The sequence below is a fragment of the Carassius carassius genome, chromosome 28, assembly GCF_963082965.1.
Source record: "Carassius carassius chromosome 28, fCarCar2.1, whole genome shotgun sequence".
Taxonomy (NCBI): Eukaryota; Metazoa; Chordata; class Actinopteri; order Cypriniformes; family Cyprinidae; genus Carassius; species Carassius carassius.
The window spans coordinates 7,093,260-7,109,994 of NC_081782.1; the positions used below are offsets into that span (position 1 = coordinate 7,093,260).

At 37.0% G+C, this 16,735-nt stretch overlaps 2 protein-coding genes across 4 annotated transcripts in view; both read left to right on the top strand.

Annotated features, from left to right (window-relative positions):
- Positions 1 to 10,234: 10,234 nt before the first annotated feature.
- On the top strand, positions 10,235 to 12,985 carry sostdc1a (sclerostin domain containing 1a). Of its 2 annotated transcripts, none has more exons than XM_059514067.1 (2): positions 10,235 to 10,487; positions 11,948 to 12,985. In XM_059514067.1, exons 1-2 carry the CDS (start codon positions 10,292 to 10,294, stop codon positions 12,340 to 12,342), a joined length of 591 nt encoding a protein of 196 aa, XP_059370050.1. In that variant the 5' UTR covers positions 10,235 to 10,291; the 3' UTR covers positions 12,343 to 12,985. The 2 variants fall into 2 exon arrangements, with proteins under 2 accessions (XP_059370050.1, XP_059370051.1); XM_059514068.1 differs by lacking the exon at positions 10,235 to 10,487 and adding an exon at positions 11,597 to 11,866.
- An 808-nt stretch (positions 12,986 to 13,793) lies between these two features.
- The window catches only part of crppa (CDP-L-ribitol pyrophosphorylase A), a 34,496-nt gene continuing 31,554 nt past the window's right edge, over positions 13,794 to 16,735 (top strand). The window contains exon 1 of one of the 2 annotated variants that reach the window (XM_059514066.1): positions 13,794 to 14,232. In XM_059514066.1, the coding sequence (XP_059370049.1) occupies positions 14,000 to 14,232 (233 nt within the window). In that variant the 5' untranslated portion in view covers positions 13,794 to 13,999. The remainder of the gene's footprint in view (positions 14,233 to 16,735) is intronic. The other variant, XM_059514064.1, reaches the window with a different exon arrangement.

Here is a 16,735-nt window from a genome sequence, read left to right on the forward strand (position 1 = left end):
GTCAAGTCGGCACTTACAACCTCTCAGATCTGGAAGTACAAGTTCAAATCCTAGCGCTCTGACTTTTGCTACTCTTTTTGCGGTTTTCTGTTGCAAAACTCACTTGTGCACTTGTATATGCAGATGTGAGAGAGCAGAGCTGGGGGCGGGGCTTTGGTGCGAATGAAGGCATTTTATTGGTCGATGCCCGACCAATGAACAACGCCAATTGTTTTCACTGAATATCCTTAGCTTTGACAGGATTTTAAGACACTGCATTCATTTTGCCATCCAGGTATTATCTAGTAGACAAATAATGCAACATATTTTATATGTATATCCCACTGCATATCACTCTACCAGAGTTGTATGGGGTTAGAATTGTTGCATTATTCCAAATAAATAGATTATGATCCACAAATAAATGTAACGAGATTCACAAAAATATATCAAATTCACAAATGAATATAAAGAGTTTCACAAAAAAATTTAAAACTCACAAATAAATAAAATGAGATTTGCAAATAAAAAAAATATATTTACAAATGTGTTTAATGTCACAAACACAACTCTACCTGGTATTTATTTGTGAACCGCTGTCTGTGCATTTGTAAATCACTGCACGCATTTGTGGATCGGTTCCTGTGCATTTGTGGATTTGAAACACTTCTAGCGTCGACGTGCAGATAAATCCACAAATAAGTGGACTCCACCCACCGTTTACTCAAGCCAATCAAATAACGGCCACATTGAGCTGACCAATCGTAGCACGTTATCGCTTCAACCAATCACGTTTTGGCTTACAGCCAGGGGAACTGCGGGAATAGACACCGAACTTGAGACCAACAACAGACAGTCAGGGCATTTCTCAATACCAAGTTCGCAGAGTCTGGACTTCCGTCCTTCCGAGTTTGGACATGCCAAGTTGGACTCAGAAGAACGAACTCTCGAGGACGGGAGGACGCGAGTCCAGTCATTCTACAAATGGAACGGCAGCGTACTTGATAGCTTCACTCAGCATGCATGTTTTACTTGAATTAACTTCTTTTTTATTTTCAATATATTAAATATATTAGTATTAAAAAACTAATATTTACCTACTCTGATTATTTTCACTTTATATTTATAATGAAATTGAATATAATATTAAACGACTGTCTCTTTTTTATTTTAAAAACTATTAAACATTAATATGTGGTTCAGGTAACATTAATACTGTGATTATATTTACGTCGTTCAAAATAAATAAAATATGTGGAAACAACTGCCTCTTTTCATTAAGAACAATCTAGCAATAAACCCACTCAGCTACAATTTAAATAATACGGTTGAAAAGTGTAAATCAATTGTAAATAAGTGTAAATCAAAATGGAACAGCTTAGGATTGCCATTGCAATTGCTATTTATCATTTATCAAGATGCTGAAGAGGAGGCTGCCGAACGGAGGAGACGAATCCTTCAAAGAAAAGCCAGGATGCAGCGGAGGATGGCGAAGAGACGTGCCATATTAGCATGTCTCTCTAGCATTGTACGTTTTTCTAATTATTCTTTCTTCATAAACTGCCCATATACTTATGTGGACTTAGTTAGGTATATCCAAATGAAAAGTCATAATAAAAATTTATTATAATGTATCATATAGGCACCCTATCAACAGACTACAAAGTACTATCTCACAAAAAGTTATGTAAACTATTGCAGGGATGTAATGAGACAACATTAGATTTTTCAGTATACCAAATAAACTGACAAGTACAATAGGTTTGACAGTTGATAACATTTAAATTAACTAGCTTACACTTCACACACCTTTTATTTGTCTTTGTGGTGCTCAAATAAGTTGATAGTTTATCATCTTTATATAGCTAGGTGCACATCATATTACTGCATTAACACAAACAGGACAATTTAATATCTATAATAATCATATAGGCTACAACTTTTAGACTCTGGGATGAATGTTGTGCTAGAGCTTATCAATAAATGAATGAAACCGAAATAGAGTATAAAGAAATACTTCACGAAAAGAGCAAATGTTAGAGGGAGATTTAATTATGGCAGATTTTAGTAAATTTTAGACAAAATCCTTAAAACAACTGAGTATATAGCTTATATTAAATCCAAAAATATAATAAATACAATGCAACGACAGTACATATAGTAACAACTTTTTAAAAGCAATACATATAACAAATACATAATACAACAAAAGTAAAAACATTCTTAATATATTATCTATATATTTTAACAGGAACAAAGTCCCACTCGCAGGTATTCACAGATCAATGACCAGGTACCAATCCTGGTCAAGTTTTTTTCTGGAGAGGATTTAAAGCCAGCTTTCAGGCTCTCCAGGAACAGCATCAACATGCTGGTACAGATGCTGCCCCGTCAAAAAGCCCATGGATGGAGCCGTGAAATTGAAGTACTTGTTACGGTTTATTGGCTTGCCTGTTGAGCATCCTACAGGGTCACATCAGATGACTTCAGCATGCCACTTTCAACAGTTTGTAGGACTGTTCACAATGTTGTGGAGGAGATGATGACCATCCTCCACAAAATTATTCATTTTCCAAAAGCAGAGGAAATGGATGAGGTGGGGGGTGGCTTTGCTCACCTTGCTGGCCATGAGGCATTCCGCTGTGCTGCTGGTGCCACATCAGGATTGTTCCTCCTGCAATGCCACAAAAAAGATGCTACATAAATAGAAAGATCTTCCCTTCCATCATTCTACAGGGCACCTGTGATGCTAAAGGCATATTTATAGATGTGTATATTGGCAATCCAGGCTCTGTACAGGATGCCCTTGTGCTGCGCAGATCACCAATGTACCAGGAGGCTCTGTATTCACCAGCTGGATACTATCTTTTGGGAGATGGGGGATACCCTTGCTTGCAGCATCCTATTGCAATTATGACCCCATACCGCCAGCCTGTCGCAAGTAAGAACACTTTTTTTATGTCAGACAGACAGACACACACACACGATAAACCAAATTTTTACTGTTATGAATTTGCAATACACTACACATTTTCTACACGATTTTTGATTAACAGGCCAAGTTGAAGCCCGATACAACAGGCATTATGCACAAGCACGGAACATCATCGAGCGCACTTTTGGGATGTTAAAAACTCACTGGCGTGCAATTTTCTTGCGGGCCCTAGAGATCAGGCCACTGTTCGCCCCAAAGGTGATTGGTGCCTGTTGTATCCTCCACAACATCTGTGTGATGGGAGGTGATCTCTTGGAGGAGGAGGAGGAAAGCCAAGGACAAGAAGACAGCGAGGATGGTGAGAATGCAGCAGTGGGTGAGAGGGACCTATCAGGGAACCATCTCCGAGGACGTCTGGCTGCTCAGCTTTCTTCTCCCGTGGAACTGCCTGGGTGTCTAACTGAACAGTACTACATCTAGACAGTAAACCTTTCCAGATGTTGTCATGTTCATTAAAAGAGCAACATAAACAGTTGAAATAGCTATGACATTAATTAGAAAGATAGGTATGAATAAATGTGCAAGTAGATGGGTATAGATACATTTATACGTTTTCTTAATGTTGGTATGTTCTTCTTGAGATTTAACTGCATGATTGTAAATAATTGTATACCACTATAGACATTGGATATTACATTATTTTATATTATTTGTGTTTTTGTTGTAAATATAAAGAATACACTGTTGCTATAACAATGATTTGCCAGGGTTGAAATTGAAACATTCATTTTTATTTTTTTTTTATTCAAATAATCTATATAAAATCATTTATCATTAAAAACAACATTAATTTAGAATTTATTAAGTTTTTCAAAAAGAGACATGTCTCTGCTCTGGCTGTTGCTGCCCTCTCTCTCTCCTCTTCTCTCGCCAATGCTTCTCTCTCCCTCTCCTCTTCCCTCTCTGCCTGTTCTTTTAGAAACTAAAGAAGAGCCTGGCTGTCCCGTCGCCTCTTTCTTGACTGCTGGCTACTCCTGGCTTCCACAGAAGGGGCTGAACCTGGTGTGCTGACTGAGCCACCTGTAGTGGCAGTGGGTTTGATGCAACAACTACGGGCATAGTAACTGAGTGCTGCCCCTGGAGTGCAGCATCCATTGCAGTGTACCACTGCCAGGTGGCAGCAGTCACACTACCGGCCTCTACCCCTTTTCCTGTGGGTGGGTCCCTAAGCTCCTGAAATAAAGCAAAATGCTGTCATGTTCTCACCTCACGTTGTTCCACACTTTTAGACATTTTTTATTTTTGCTCTACACAGAGGAAGATATTCTTAAGAATTTTTGTAACCTAACAGTTTGAGGCACCAAAAAATTACACATGTCAGTGGTGCCCCAGAACTCTTAGGTTACAAATATTCTTCCTTTGTGTAAAGCAAAAAAAAAAAAAAAAGAATAAATAAATAGTGTATACAGGTGTGAAACAACTTAAAATTGTAGGTGAATGGCAGAATGTTCATTTTGGGGTGAACTATTCTTTTTACAGTCTCAGAGTAAACAATGTAAACGGAGTAAACTACATTTTACAAAATAAAATGTAAGGGCCAATGCATCTATGTTAGGTTTCAAATATGACCGGAAAGTCTTTACACACATCTTGGTAAGCCTCTTTCAGTAACAGAAAGTAGAGAAACAGGCAGATTACCTTGTATTTATCTTTTAGGTTATTCAATTTTTTCTTTGCCTGTTTGGCAGTTATGGCCAAACCAGAAGTGGAACAAAATGCCTATAGGCAAAACAAAACCATAAAGATTTACATGATTCCACTTCAATAACGTATTCATTTTTATGGATGAAGACTGTCCAAATCTAGCTCCAAACCTTCAGACATGCAGGGAATTATACAAGCACTCAAAATGAATACTCACTCCCATCAACTTTTGGAGGAATTGCACCTCCCGGTGAAAAGCCTTTCGTTGGCCGCCCGCCACTCTATCAAGGCCCGAGTTTCCTCAGCAGTCCCTTGATAAAAAATAATGCTTAATTTAAGTTGATGAAAAATAATACAATTATAAAAGAATTTGTAAAAAAAATTTAAATAAAGACAAGCAAACTATTTGGTTAAAATGACAAGAGCACTCTAAAATAAGGTTTGCATTTGATATAAGTATCGTTAGGCAAACGTTAGTTAGGAAACTTTTCCCTCAGGCAAAACAATTGCCCATTAGATATACCCAAAGCAAAATATATCAAATGTTTATCCACTACAGAATCAACACAGGCAGCCCCATATTTTACAAAATGTTACAGGGCCTAGCTACTTTTTAGGAGGACTTGCCGAGGGTTAGGCTACTTTTCAACTCGTAACGAAATAGTCTGAGCAAATTTTCAAAATTCGACGGTAGCTTTGAAGTTTAAACAACATTCTGGCATCAAAACTCTTAGAACTACGTTACATTTTGTGATAAAACAACAATAGTATTTCGAAATGTATAACTTACAGTTGTGAGTTTTCTCCTCCGCCATTGATGCTAACCTGGTTCGAGCTGAATTCTGGGTTATGGCCCGTATCAAGTCCGCACAAGTCACCTCTCCATGCATCCTCGGTAAAAGGAGCGGAGCAAGAACACATCCGGGGATTTGAACTGGACTTGGCTAGATGTGAACTTTGAAAAGGGAAACAGTACTTGGGCAGCGACTGATGACATTTCACAAGTCCACAAGTAACGTTACAGACAAGTACGCACAACATGGCCGATCAGGCAAGACGCCCCCCCCCCTGGATTTAAGCCAAAACGTGATTGGTTGAAGCGATAACGTGCTACGATTGGTCAGCTCAATGTGGCCGTTATTTGATTGGCTTGAGTAAACGGTGGGTGGAGTCCACTTATTTGTGGATTTATCTGTACGTCGACGCTAGAAGTGTTTCAAATCCACAAATGCACAGGAACCGATCCACAAATGCGTGCAGTGATTTATAAATGCACAGACAGCGGTTCACAAATAAATACCAGGTAGAGTTGTGTTTGTGACATTAAACACATTTGTAAATATATATATTTTTATTTGCAAATCTCATTTTATTTATTTGTGAGTTTTATATTTTTTTGTGAAACTCTGTACATTTATTTGTGAATTTGATATATTTTTGTGAATCTTGTTACATTTATTTGTGGATCATAATCTATTTATTTGGAATAAAGCAACAATTCTAACCCCATAGAGTTGCAATATAATGCTGTTTTTATTTTTTTATGTTTTGTAAAAATAATTTTAACTTCTTCATTGGGTTAAATTCCCAATTTGCTTGTCAGTAATGAACCTTTTTAAATGCAACATTATTATTATTATTATTATTTTTTAAATAAAAATCGAGTGTTTAATAATGTCTAAATGTACATTAAACAGCAAAACCTAAAAAATAAGCACTTATGACCAGAAATACTGTTTTGAGCAACTAGTAGAGCTAAATACATGTATTTATTAAATATCAACAAGGCCATCTAGTGTTTAAGCAATGGAATTGCATATGAATATTATCTTTCTGGCCACCAAATGCCTCTAATTTAAAGCGTGCCTCTTTGCACTGGAATTTAAACCTAAATACTACAGTTATTGTAGTATAAATAATAACCATATTAGAAAATGTTATATTTCAAATGGTCATTCATGGATCATAATTATTGCGCATATTATTTAGTAGCATGATCTCTTCAAATTAACTAAACAGGACTGAGTTAACATGTAGTAGGCTACAGTTATTTTATTGGTTAAAAGTTACACTTAATTGTTTAGTCACATTTAACTGCCAAGGAGGAGTATGAGAACATAATGCTGTTCCATTTTCCAGTATAAAATGCTATTGTAAGGCATAGTCATGAGTCAACGTAGTTATCCATGCATAATCAATGCACTTTGTGTGTTACAAATTACTAGAAATCGCTGCAAATATAATGAAACTGCTGTCTGTCCCAATTAATACATTTCAAGCATATTAACAAAATGTTCAGTTTAGTACTATTGATAGCTCCATGAACCACGTGACCGCGTGGCGGTGAGATCAAAGCATGCTCTGGTTCAGCGAGTTTACTCTGCAATATGCAGTGGGATATACATATAAAATATGTTGCATTATTTGTCTACTAGATAATACCTAAATGGCAAAATGAATGCAGTGTCTTAAAATCCTGTCAAAGCTAAGGATATTCAGTGAAAACAATTCAGTGAAATGACCAATTGTTCATTGGTCGGGCATCGAACAATAAAATGTTCTCATTCGCACCAAAGCCCCGCCCCCAGCTCTGCTCTCTCAAATCTGCATATACAAGTGCACAAGTGAGTTCTGCAACAGAATACCGCAAAAAGAGTAGCAAAAGTCAGAGCACTAGGATTTGAACTTGTACTTCCAGATCTGAGAGGTTGTAAGTGCCGACTTGACGTTGTGCAGCGAAACTGAAGTAAAGTGCAAAAGTAAATATGTCGTAAACATGTGTGTATGTCATTTTCGTTGTGTGAATGTCATTCTACACATTTGTGACTATTAATCTACAACTTCCAATTCAAAACACGGGTGTTTTGATCGTCTGTGTGTGCAAATTGAAAGATTCAACTTTTCACATCAGAGCTGTGAGTGTAAATTTTAACTTACAAATACAAATATTAATATGACAAGTTCTCACAATCAGATCTTCAACCTCTCGAGTTTAGCTACTCATTTACCTCCATACTCTTCTGTTGTGTTGCTTCGGTTCACATATTCAAACTTTTGATGCTAGTCTTCTTTTCTTCTCGGCCATGAGAGGGCACACTTTTCTTTAAAATATTGTTAAGATTCCACCACGAGAAGCAAAAGTATGTGTCAGGTTTGTTTGCTTGCATTGTTTACATTGTGATTGTGATACAACTAATTCGATTTTTACACGATATAGGCTAGTAAAGCATTTTGCATATTCTTTCTTTTCATTTAAAGGGCAATTTTTTTATTATTATAACAAATTTTCCAAGACGATAACTCACGTTGTAACTACAGTAGGGGAAAGTGGGGTGAGTTGTGCCAGTTTTTACTCCAAGTGACTTTAAAGTGTGGCCTTGACAGTAATCTCTTTCACTTTAGAATGTACATATATTTCAGGATGTGGTGCTGATAACAATAACTTTGGATCTGAAATAAATTGTTTCAGAGATATAGCTTTTGGGAAAAAGTGGTCTCGTGGCACAACTTGCCCCTGGTGCGGGGTAAGTTGTGCCTTTTGGGAGAATACGTTGGGGTAAATTTTGCCAGTGATTTCTGAAGTAAAACAGAACATTTTAATGTTATGAACTGTAATGCTATATGAAAGCAAGACAAATTCAATACAAATTACAAATTGAAGGTTTATTCAGATATTGTCACCCTATTAAACTGTTGGAATAAGACATATTTTGTAGTTTTTGGGAAAACACAAACTTAAATACACAATATATGATATTTGTGAATCATTTCAGGCAAAAGGGCTTTGGTAATATATGCCTGAAATACATAGAACGCTGTCAGTCAATTATGTAACATAAAAGAATAAAGTTAGTAGGCTAATTTTTTAAAATCCTATTGTGACTTAGGCGACTTAAAAACTGAATAAAACTTCTCTTTAATAACATAGTGCAAACTCAAAACTAAAATCAGTGTTATCTAAATTAAACAAATGGCAGGTAAGTCAAACACTGATGAGGCATGGCCATCTCACTTCTCCAGATTATCCCATCGGTATGTAGGTCTAGGTGGTCTGGATTTGGCATACTACTTAACATCCCACTTGTCAATGCTTCAGGGGAATATAAACCAGGAACATGTCTTACTCGGCAAAATCATGGCAACCCTTTTTCTTCTCCCTGAATCTTTTCAAGGTCATCCTGCAAATATTCATCTCCCTTGCCACCTGATTTATGGTTTTTCCCTGTTGCATCTCTTTCACTGCCCTGTCCAACTCCACAAGAGCAATTGAAGCCCTGTCGGTCTTCCGTGTATAAGTGCATGGCATAATGGGTTTTCGTCTAAAATTAAGAATGCTACATAGTGTAAGTGCTAAAATGAAAGAGTGCAATGTACAATTACAAATTAATAATGTGTTGAAAATAATCATAAGTGGGGGTGAGTTGTGCCACTGGCACAACTTAACCCAGGACCTTTGGCACAAATCACCCCATACCCACAATTTTGAAAAACTAGCATGATCCAGCAGTTCAGAGCTAACATCATGCTAACTGTATAGATCCATTGCGTAGCCTGGTAAAGCACTAAAACACGTGTGAAATGTTTTCAAACTTTTCTAGATTTGTTCAGACGCTACAATCAAAAAACCTTGATCATAGAAATTTTACTTTGAAAGGAAAAAAACAGTTTTTTGAGCTAAAATGTGATTACCTCTCATGATATGTGTCTCTCTTCTTTGGAGGATGAGTAAAATGGATGGCTTTTTAAAATTATGTGGTCACATGACCAATTTCTTCAATGGTTTTCCAGAAACAAGGGGTGGAACTACTTCCCCCCTGGCACAAATCACCCCACTCTCCCCTATGTCAAGTGATAAATCTATCTATCTATCTATCTATCTATCTATCTATCTATCTATCTATCTATCTATCTATCTATCTATCTATCTTTATGCTATATATTTATTATAGATCAGTTTTAAATGTTTAGTATGGATTTAAAAAGGATTGTTTTTTCACTTATCTGTAAATAGTAGGCATTATACAGTATACACTTATGTAGTAATAATAGTATGTTCAACGTTATCAATCAATCAGTCAATCAATCAATTAATCAAACAATAAATCAGTCAATCAATTAATCAAACAATCAATCAGTCAGTCAAACTTGTCATCTTTGCCCCAGTCTTTTTTTCCTCTCATTTTCAGTAAACGGATTGAATCAACTTGCCAGACAGATTGATTGTTGATTAACTGCTGCTTAAATTGCTGAGGAAATAATGATTTCTCTGAAACTTTTCGTAAGTCATTTTCGCAATAAATACTTTGTGGGCAGATTATGCTTGCAACTCCCTTTAAAAAAATCATGGACAGAGTTTGCTTACATAAAGTGCTGAGTGTTTAACAGCACAAAAACATCTCTAAGTGAATTAGGGGCTCTCGGGGAGTCCAGTACGCAATGATTCGCCTCCAGATGTTGGAGCACCTCACAGGGTCGAGTGTTTCTCTGGGTGTGGTTTAGAAGAGAGACTGACTGCGCTTGTTTTATCATTCCGCTCACCTGAGCCATTGCCAAAACTGGAGGCGGGAGCGTATATATACACTGTATATATATAACCCAAGACATTATAGTGAGTGAGAATCATTCAGACTCGAGGAGCATCTCTCCACAGACTGTGGGTTATTTCAAATCAACATGTATATAAACGCACCCGAATCGTGCAATTTCATGTTTTTATTTTGCTTTTTAATAAGGAGTGGTCTGACTTTCAAGAACGATGCTACGGAGATTTTTTACTCTCATGTGGTCAGTCCCGTGCAGGATGCGCAGAGCAACGCGTCTCTGAATCGCGCGCGCTCCGGTGGAAGAGGCTTCACAGCGCACGAGAGAGGTGAGTTCATGCACCCCACTTACGACACTATATTGGTTATTAATCATATATTGTAGTTTTTCTTCTTAGGAAATTGCGTTTAAAGCTACGTTTCATTTACAATTAACATTTAAAATAAAATGTTTTGGTGACATTCCCAATATCAAGTGAGAATTTTGTTTGGTTTGAATTTCTTTACACGTCTTCACTTTATAGATGTAACGTTAAAATCAGTTATGCTGAACAAATGGTAACATCTATTTTCTCATTTAAGTAAAAAATGTTATTTAACCTCATTGAATCAACAGAGATAGGCTACATCAATTTATACAGACCCAACTAACTTTTAAGGGGTTAAATTTAGCTCTTTGAAGTAAAAATGGCAGGTTGCTTTTTAGGCTGAAATATTATCTTAACAACCTGAAAATAGTTCAAAGTTATATTATAAACAAATATTATAAAAACAATTATTTGTCTTTGAACTGGTGAGGTAAATGTTTTCATATTCACAGTAGGTGTTCATTCATAAAATAGAAAGCAACCAGAACAGTCGATTTTATCCATATAGTGATTATGGTAGGGGAGACTGGGGCTAGTTGTCACACTTTGTACTCCGGTGAATATTTATTTCAGAAGTTTATCTCAAAAGGTCATTTTCTGTATAGACATATGTTGAAGACTTGGCTATCTTCCACTGTAATTTCCCAGCAAATAGGTACAGGTCATTAATTTAACATATGTTGATGTGTAGTGGGGCATGTTGTCACAGTGAAACCCACCATTAAATAGCATATTATTGATAACATTGAAATGTATTAATGATATGCAATTAATTGGATGTTCCAATCTAAGGGAGAAAGTTAGCTATGCTTATGGCAGAATACTGTAGGAAATGATATGGTTTACACAGTCTCTTGACTCACAACCGCTTTGAGCAGCAGGGATAAAAGAGTGCAGAGCACAATGTCCTCTGAGTGAATCTTGTCGGACTTGGAGAGTGGAGGTGCAGCTCAGCTTTTCAGGAAGTCTCAAGGGGAAACCGTGTTTGTTTTTTGAACGACCGTAACCTGAAGTGGGGAGAAAGAAAATGTCCCTTGGATCCCCATTCATCATGTCCTGTCATGGAGAGGGGGGGGGGCTCATTGTAACAGGTTTGTTGCTGCTGTGTGAATGGATTTTGGCTTGGGTTACGCTGACAGGAGGCTCTTCTCTGAGGCAGAACAAGTATAGCCAGCAGCCCCGGCGAAATCTGACAATAAGAGGCTCAGAGTCATTAGTCATCTGTGCGCTAAACCATTTCCGCTCATTTCAGATAAGAGCTTAAATAAAACAAACCAAGCATATCATCCATACCACTGCTGTTTATGTCTGTTTACCAACCATGAAGAAACAGCACCAAGGTGAATCCTATCATAGATTTGAGTTTATCTGTTATTGATATACAAATCTGGCTAAATGTTATTTATCACTTTGTGTTACAGAACGAATCCCAGTTGGCTGCAGAGAGCTGCGATCCACAAAGTACATCTCTGATGGCCAGTGCACCAGCATAAATCCTGTTAAGGAACTGGTGTGCACAGGACAGTGCCTTCCAGCTCAGATGCTGCCCAACTGGATTGGCGGATATGGTAGGAAGTTCTGGAACCGACGAAACAGTCAGGAGTGGCGCTGCGTGAACGACAAGACCCGCACTCAGCGGATTCAGCTCCAGTGTCAGGATGGCAGCACCAGGACCTACAAGATCACAGTGGTGACCTCCTGCAAGTGCAAAAGATACACAAGGCAACATAACGAATCGGGGGTCAAGTCTGAGGGATATGCTCATACCCAGATAAAAAAACAAAAGAACAAAGTGGGCCCTAGGACGGAAAGCTAAATGAGTCTGTGCTTGGACTGAGCTAGATTTTTCCTTTTAAAAAGAACTCAGTGTGAACGAGAGAACTTGTGACGTCAGCTCACAGGAGCACTGAACTTTCTTTGTGCTGCCTTTTTTGAGCAAGTGCAGGGACCTGAGTTCACTGCCAGATGTCCACTGCAATCTTTGGAAAGAAGAAAAAATAAAGACTAAATATCATCACCGATATAATCTCAATCAACATACAACCAGTAGTGAAGACATGTCCATAATAATATCAAAGAGACTGACAATGATAACTGCATATTACATTACAAATATGTTTTTTTTTTGTCCCCACTGCCTGATGTGTGTGGTAATCACTTGCTGTGGTAATACTGTCTTTGTGTTCAGCGACAAAAAGAGCAGTTCTCAAACCTGGGAAATGCATAGCTACATGTAAATTAAATGTCTGTACATATGCATATGCAATTGTTTATGTAATTGATTTTGCAGGACTTTTATGTGTAATATTGTGACGTATAAGCTGATGTAATATATTTTGCCTTGACTTTGAAACATTTTTAGTTTGTGCAAGCATTATTTGGACAAGATATTGCACTATAGTGACAATGCTTATATTGGCGTTATGGTGTAAAAGCATTAAAATTAAAACATTTGAAAATGTCTCTGTATAATAATTTACATCTGCATGAGGTGACATTTTGAACTCCAATTAATCCATTACATGAACATGTAGTTTTTGTTTCATGCATGACAAACAGTTTATAATAATAAAAAAAACAAAAAAAAACAGTAGATACAAATCTTTGTACAAATAGTGAAAATTATTATTGCACTGAAATTATAAACAATAATAATTAAGAATAACATTTTATATGCCTCTTTCATGTGCAAACAGGCATATAAACACAATTTCATCAACTATCTTTCATCATTTGTCATCTAGAAAGCCATTTAAAAGTAGTTAAATTCTATTTTGATTTAGTATCCAACTAGGAGTGTATTTGTAACTCATTTAACTATTGCTTAGTTTCTTTTTCAGTATTAACTGAATAAACACTAGTATAATTAATTTATAGTAACATATCTAATTTGAAAGTGAACTAAAGTCATTTTGACTCATAACAAAAAGTGAAAAAAGAAATGTACTATTAACAACTGAGTTACCAGTAACTTATTTTTAATAGGCTACTACTATTGAAAAAAATGCTTGTAATAGGTACTAGGGATAAGTAGATAAGGATAAGTAGATACTCGTTAAATAAAGTTAAAGAAATACATGTTAAAACGGCTTGCCATAATTTGGGAAACGTTAGAAAATAAATCATACAAAATATGAAAATGCCATTGTTCTGGGAAGAAAAAAAACTGTTTAACACGTTTACCTGTTGGGCATGTTTTTTTTTAATTCGTAATATCGTTTTATTAAACCTTATTTTACGCTGTACAATGAGATGAAATCCCACATCCCAGATTCCCAGCTGCTGCAAAGCCTTGACGAGTGGATAACAGAAGGCTCACTCTGATTACAGAGCAGCAGCGGGAAAGCTGTAACACTACTGCCGCAAAACGTAACTCAAATCACCCGCCGAATGGCGATGCAGAAAGTCGGTTAACAGCTTCTTCCCATGAACACGGCTGCCAGACGCGAGGAGCTTATTAGGGCGCTGGAGAAATGCAGCAGGAGCGCTGTTCTTCCTCCGACAGGCCTCTGGATCCCGGCAGTCTGCTGGAATGCGACGCCGAGCGGAGCGCGGACCGGCTCGGTTGCACCGCGGTGGATTTCCCGGTAGCTGTAGTTCTTCCCGCCGGTGGATCTGGGGAAAGAATGGGACTGGCCACACCGAAACAATTCTGCACTATTCTCAACAGACCTCTGATAAGCTTCACGATTCAAGCGTTTGAGAGGTGAGACTTGATATTCAGTGTCAGTGAGCACATGAAACTGATTTTATGACATGTACGTTATGTTAGTTTGTTATTAGCAGACGAAAACAGAACAATAAATCATTACGCCTGTCACAATTACGTCCGTTAGTTTGACAACTGGACACCCCCCCCCCCCCCCCCCCCCAAAGTAAACAGGCAGAAGTCCAAGGAAGGACACCTACTGCATGAAGATCTTGTCCAGAACAGCTTTTTCAATCCTTATTAAGAACATCTGCAGATTCTGCAAGACTTGGGAAAGGCTAAAAGCACTTGACATTGACTTGGCATGTTTAATAAATTGCACTGTGAAGTAAAAGGTTGCTGTGAGCTTGAAGCTGTCACTTCAATTTTAATGGACAAAAGCATAAACTTAGGAGCCGTTGTAATTCATTTTTTGGAATATTACATTTCGATGTCCAGACTGTATGACAGCTGTGACCTAAATAAGCGTAGCTGAGATATTAAATTAAACTTCTCTCTGTGTTCTAATATGTACTTCCATACACTCTAGTATGCAAAAAAAACAACATATCAGAAGAGTAGGATGTAAGTAAACAGTACTGTACACTGATGAACTACTTTAAGTTATTTAATTGGATCTTATTTGTTTTTTATTTAATTTTTCATTGCAATAATGTGTTTGTTAATGTATTAGTTCTTTCATGGTTGAGAACTGTAAATTCACTAAACAGGTTGCGTTGAAAATCACATACCATGATAATAACTGAGTAAGTACTTCTGTTGAATAACTACGTACTTCATGTATGTTCTATATAGTATGAGAATGTAATGTTATTTGGAATAAGTACACCTGCATACTTTTTGCTTACTGTTTTATGAATACTATGAATTTAGAGACTACTGCTCTTGAAGGATTGTTCCAAACTGAAGTGCTCAAAACTGTACTTCGAAGGGTACACCTGATGGACACTTTGCTCCCATGATTCTTTGCACACATTTTATTTGTTAAACCTAAATTGGATTGGCAAGATGATGCAGGGATGCGTTCCAAGGAACAGTTTTATGGTCCCCTACACCAGGGGTTCTCAACTCTGGCCCTCAAGACCCATTTTTCTGCTGAGTTTAGCTCCAACCTTTAATTAGGGTTGGAGCTAAACTCTGCAGAAAAGTGGATATTTGAGCTGAGAACCCCTGCCCTCTGGAAGGAATAGGGATGAGTATGAGAATGTAAATATCATTTAAAAAAACAGGCCCAGAACACCCAAGCGAATGTGTAACTAACAATGCGCTTAAATGCTCAAAACATCTTAGAAGCTGCTTAACAACACACTGACTATTTTTTTCATTAGGCCTAAAAAAAAAAAAGTTTGGTTCCGGTTGGTTGTCAGTTGAGGTCATTGGTCGGTAGGGATTTATTATTTTTTTTATTTTTTATTTTTTTTTCTCCAGTGGCAGTTTTACACACACACACACACACACACACACACACACACACACACACACACACACACACACAGTGATTTACGACTGTGATTCTGTATTCCCGTTTAAAGTCTGTTGTTGCCATAGACACGCAAAACGCACACACACACACACACACACACACAAAGCCTTCGCGGGAGTTTGACAGGCGATCTCATAGTAGATTAACATGGAGGATTTGAACTTGAAAAACGGAGTGTACAGACATCTTTTTGTAGTCAAACAACATTCTTTATGTTCATTTATGTGGTTTATTTGATTTTTATGCTATAAATTAACTAGAAGCAAGAGACGATCAGTTAGTTTTAACTGATGATCTAACTTACAGCGATCTGTTAGACACATTCAAGAGCCACAAAACGGTATTTATTGTTTACATTTCTTTAAAAAATGACCACATTTGAAAGGTGAAATAACCAAATGAGACTTTGTTTCATATTAAAAGTAAGCTGGTAATGTTAATGTCCTGTCTGTCAGCATGTTGTCAGTGCCCTCTCTGTTCCGCGATATATTGTTGACTCCCCCCTCCCCCCGTGATTCTCTTAATGTTACGATTTCCAAACCTTAAGTTATAGCTCACTTTAGGAATTGACAGTTAAAGGGTTTTGATGCAATACTTAATGGTTTTTAACGGATTACTTAAGTGTAAAACAGCATTTAAAGGAAACTGTAATTTAATTAACGATGTGTGAAAGACCGTTCTTCCCCAGTCTCATAAAATAAATTTGGGTCGCACATAAATTGACAGGGTCGGTCGGAAACCGGAACCAAACAAATTTTTTTTTTAGGCCTTATGCTTGATTTTTGTTTGATTATTGTTAATTGAAAGACAGCAGTAATAAAATGTAAATGTGTAAGGAACAACTTTAAATGAAAATGAGAAATATTGCCTACATAAATATTAGTTTTCAAAAAGTTTGCTGCTAAACTGCTTTTAGATCTTTGTTTCAGTTGTTTCTGTGATGTACTGAAATTTAATTACAAGCACTTCATACGTTTCAAAGGCTTTTATCGACAATTACATGACATTTATGCAAAG

What these genes read in the sequence shown, in the direction of transcription:
- sostdc1a (XM_059514067.1), top strand. Translation starts at nt 10,292, where the DNA reads ATGTATATAAACGCACCCGAATCGTGCAATTTCATGTTTTTATTTTGC. An exon ending in CTTCACAGCGCACGAGAGAG is followed by an intron (nt 10,488 to 11,947) that starts GTGAGTTCATGC and finishes TTTGTGTTACAG; the next exon opens with AACGAATCCCAGTTGGCTGC.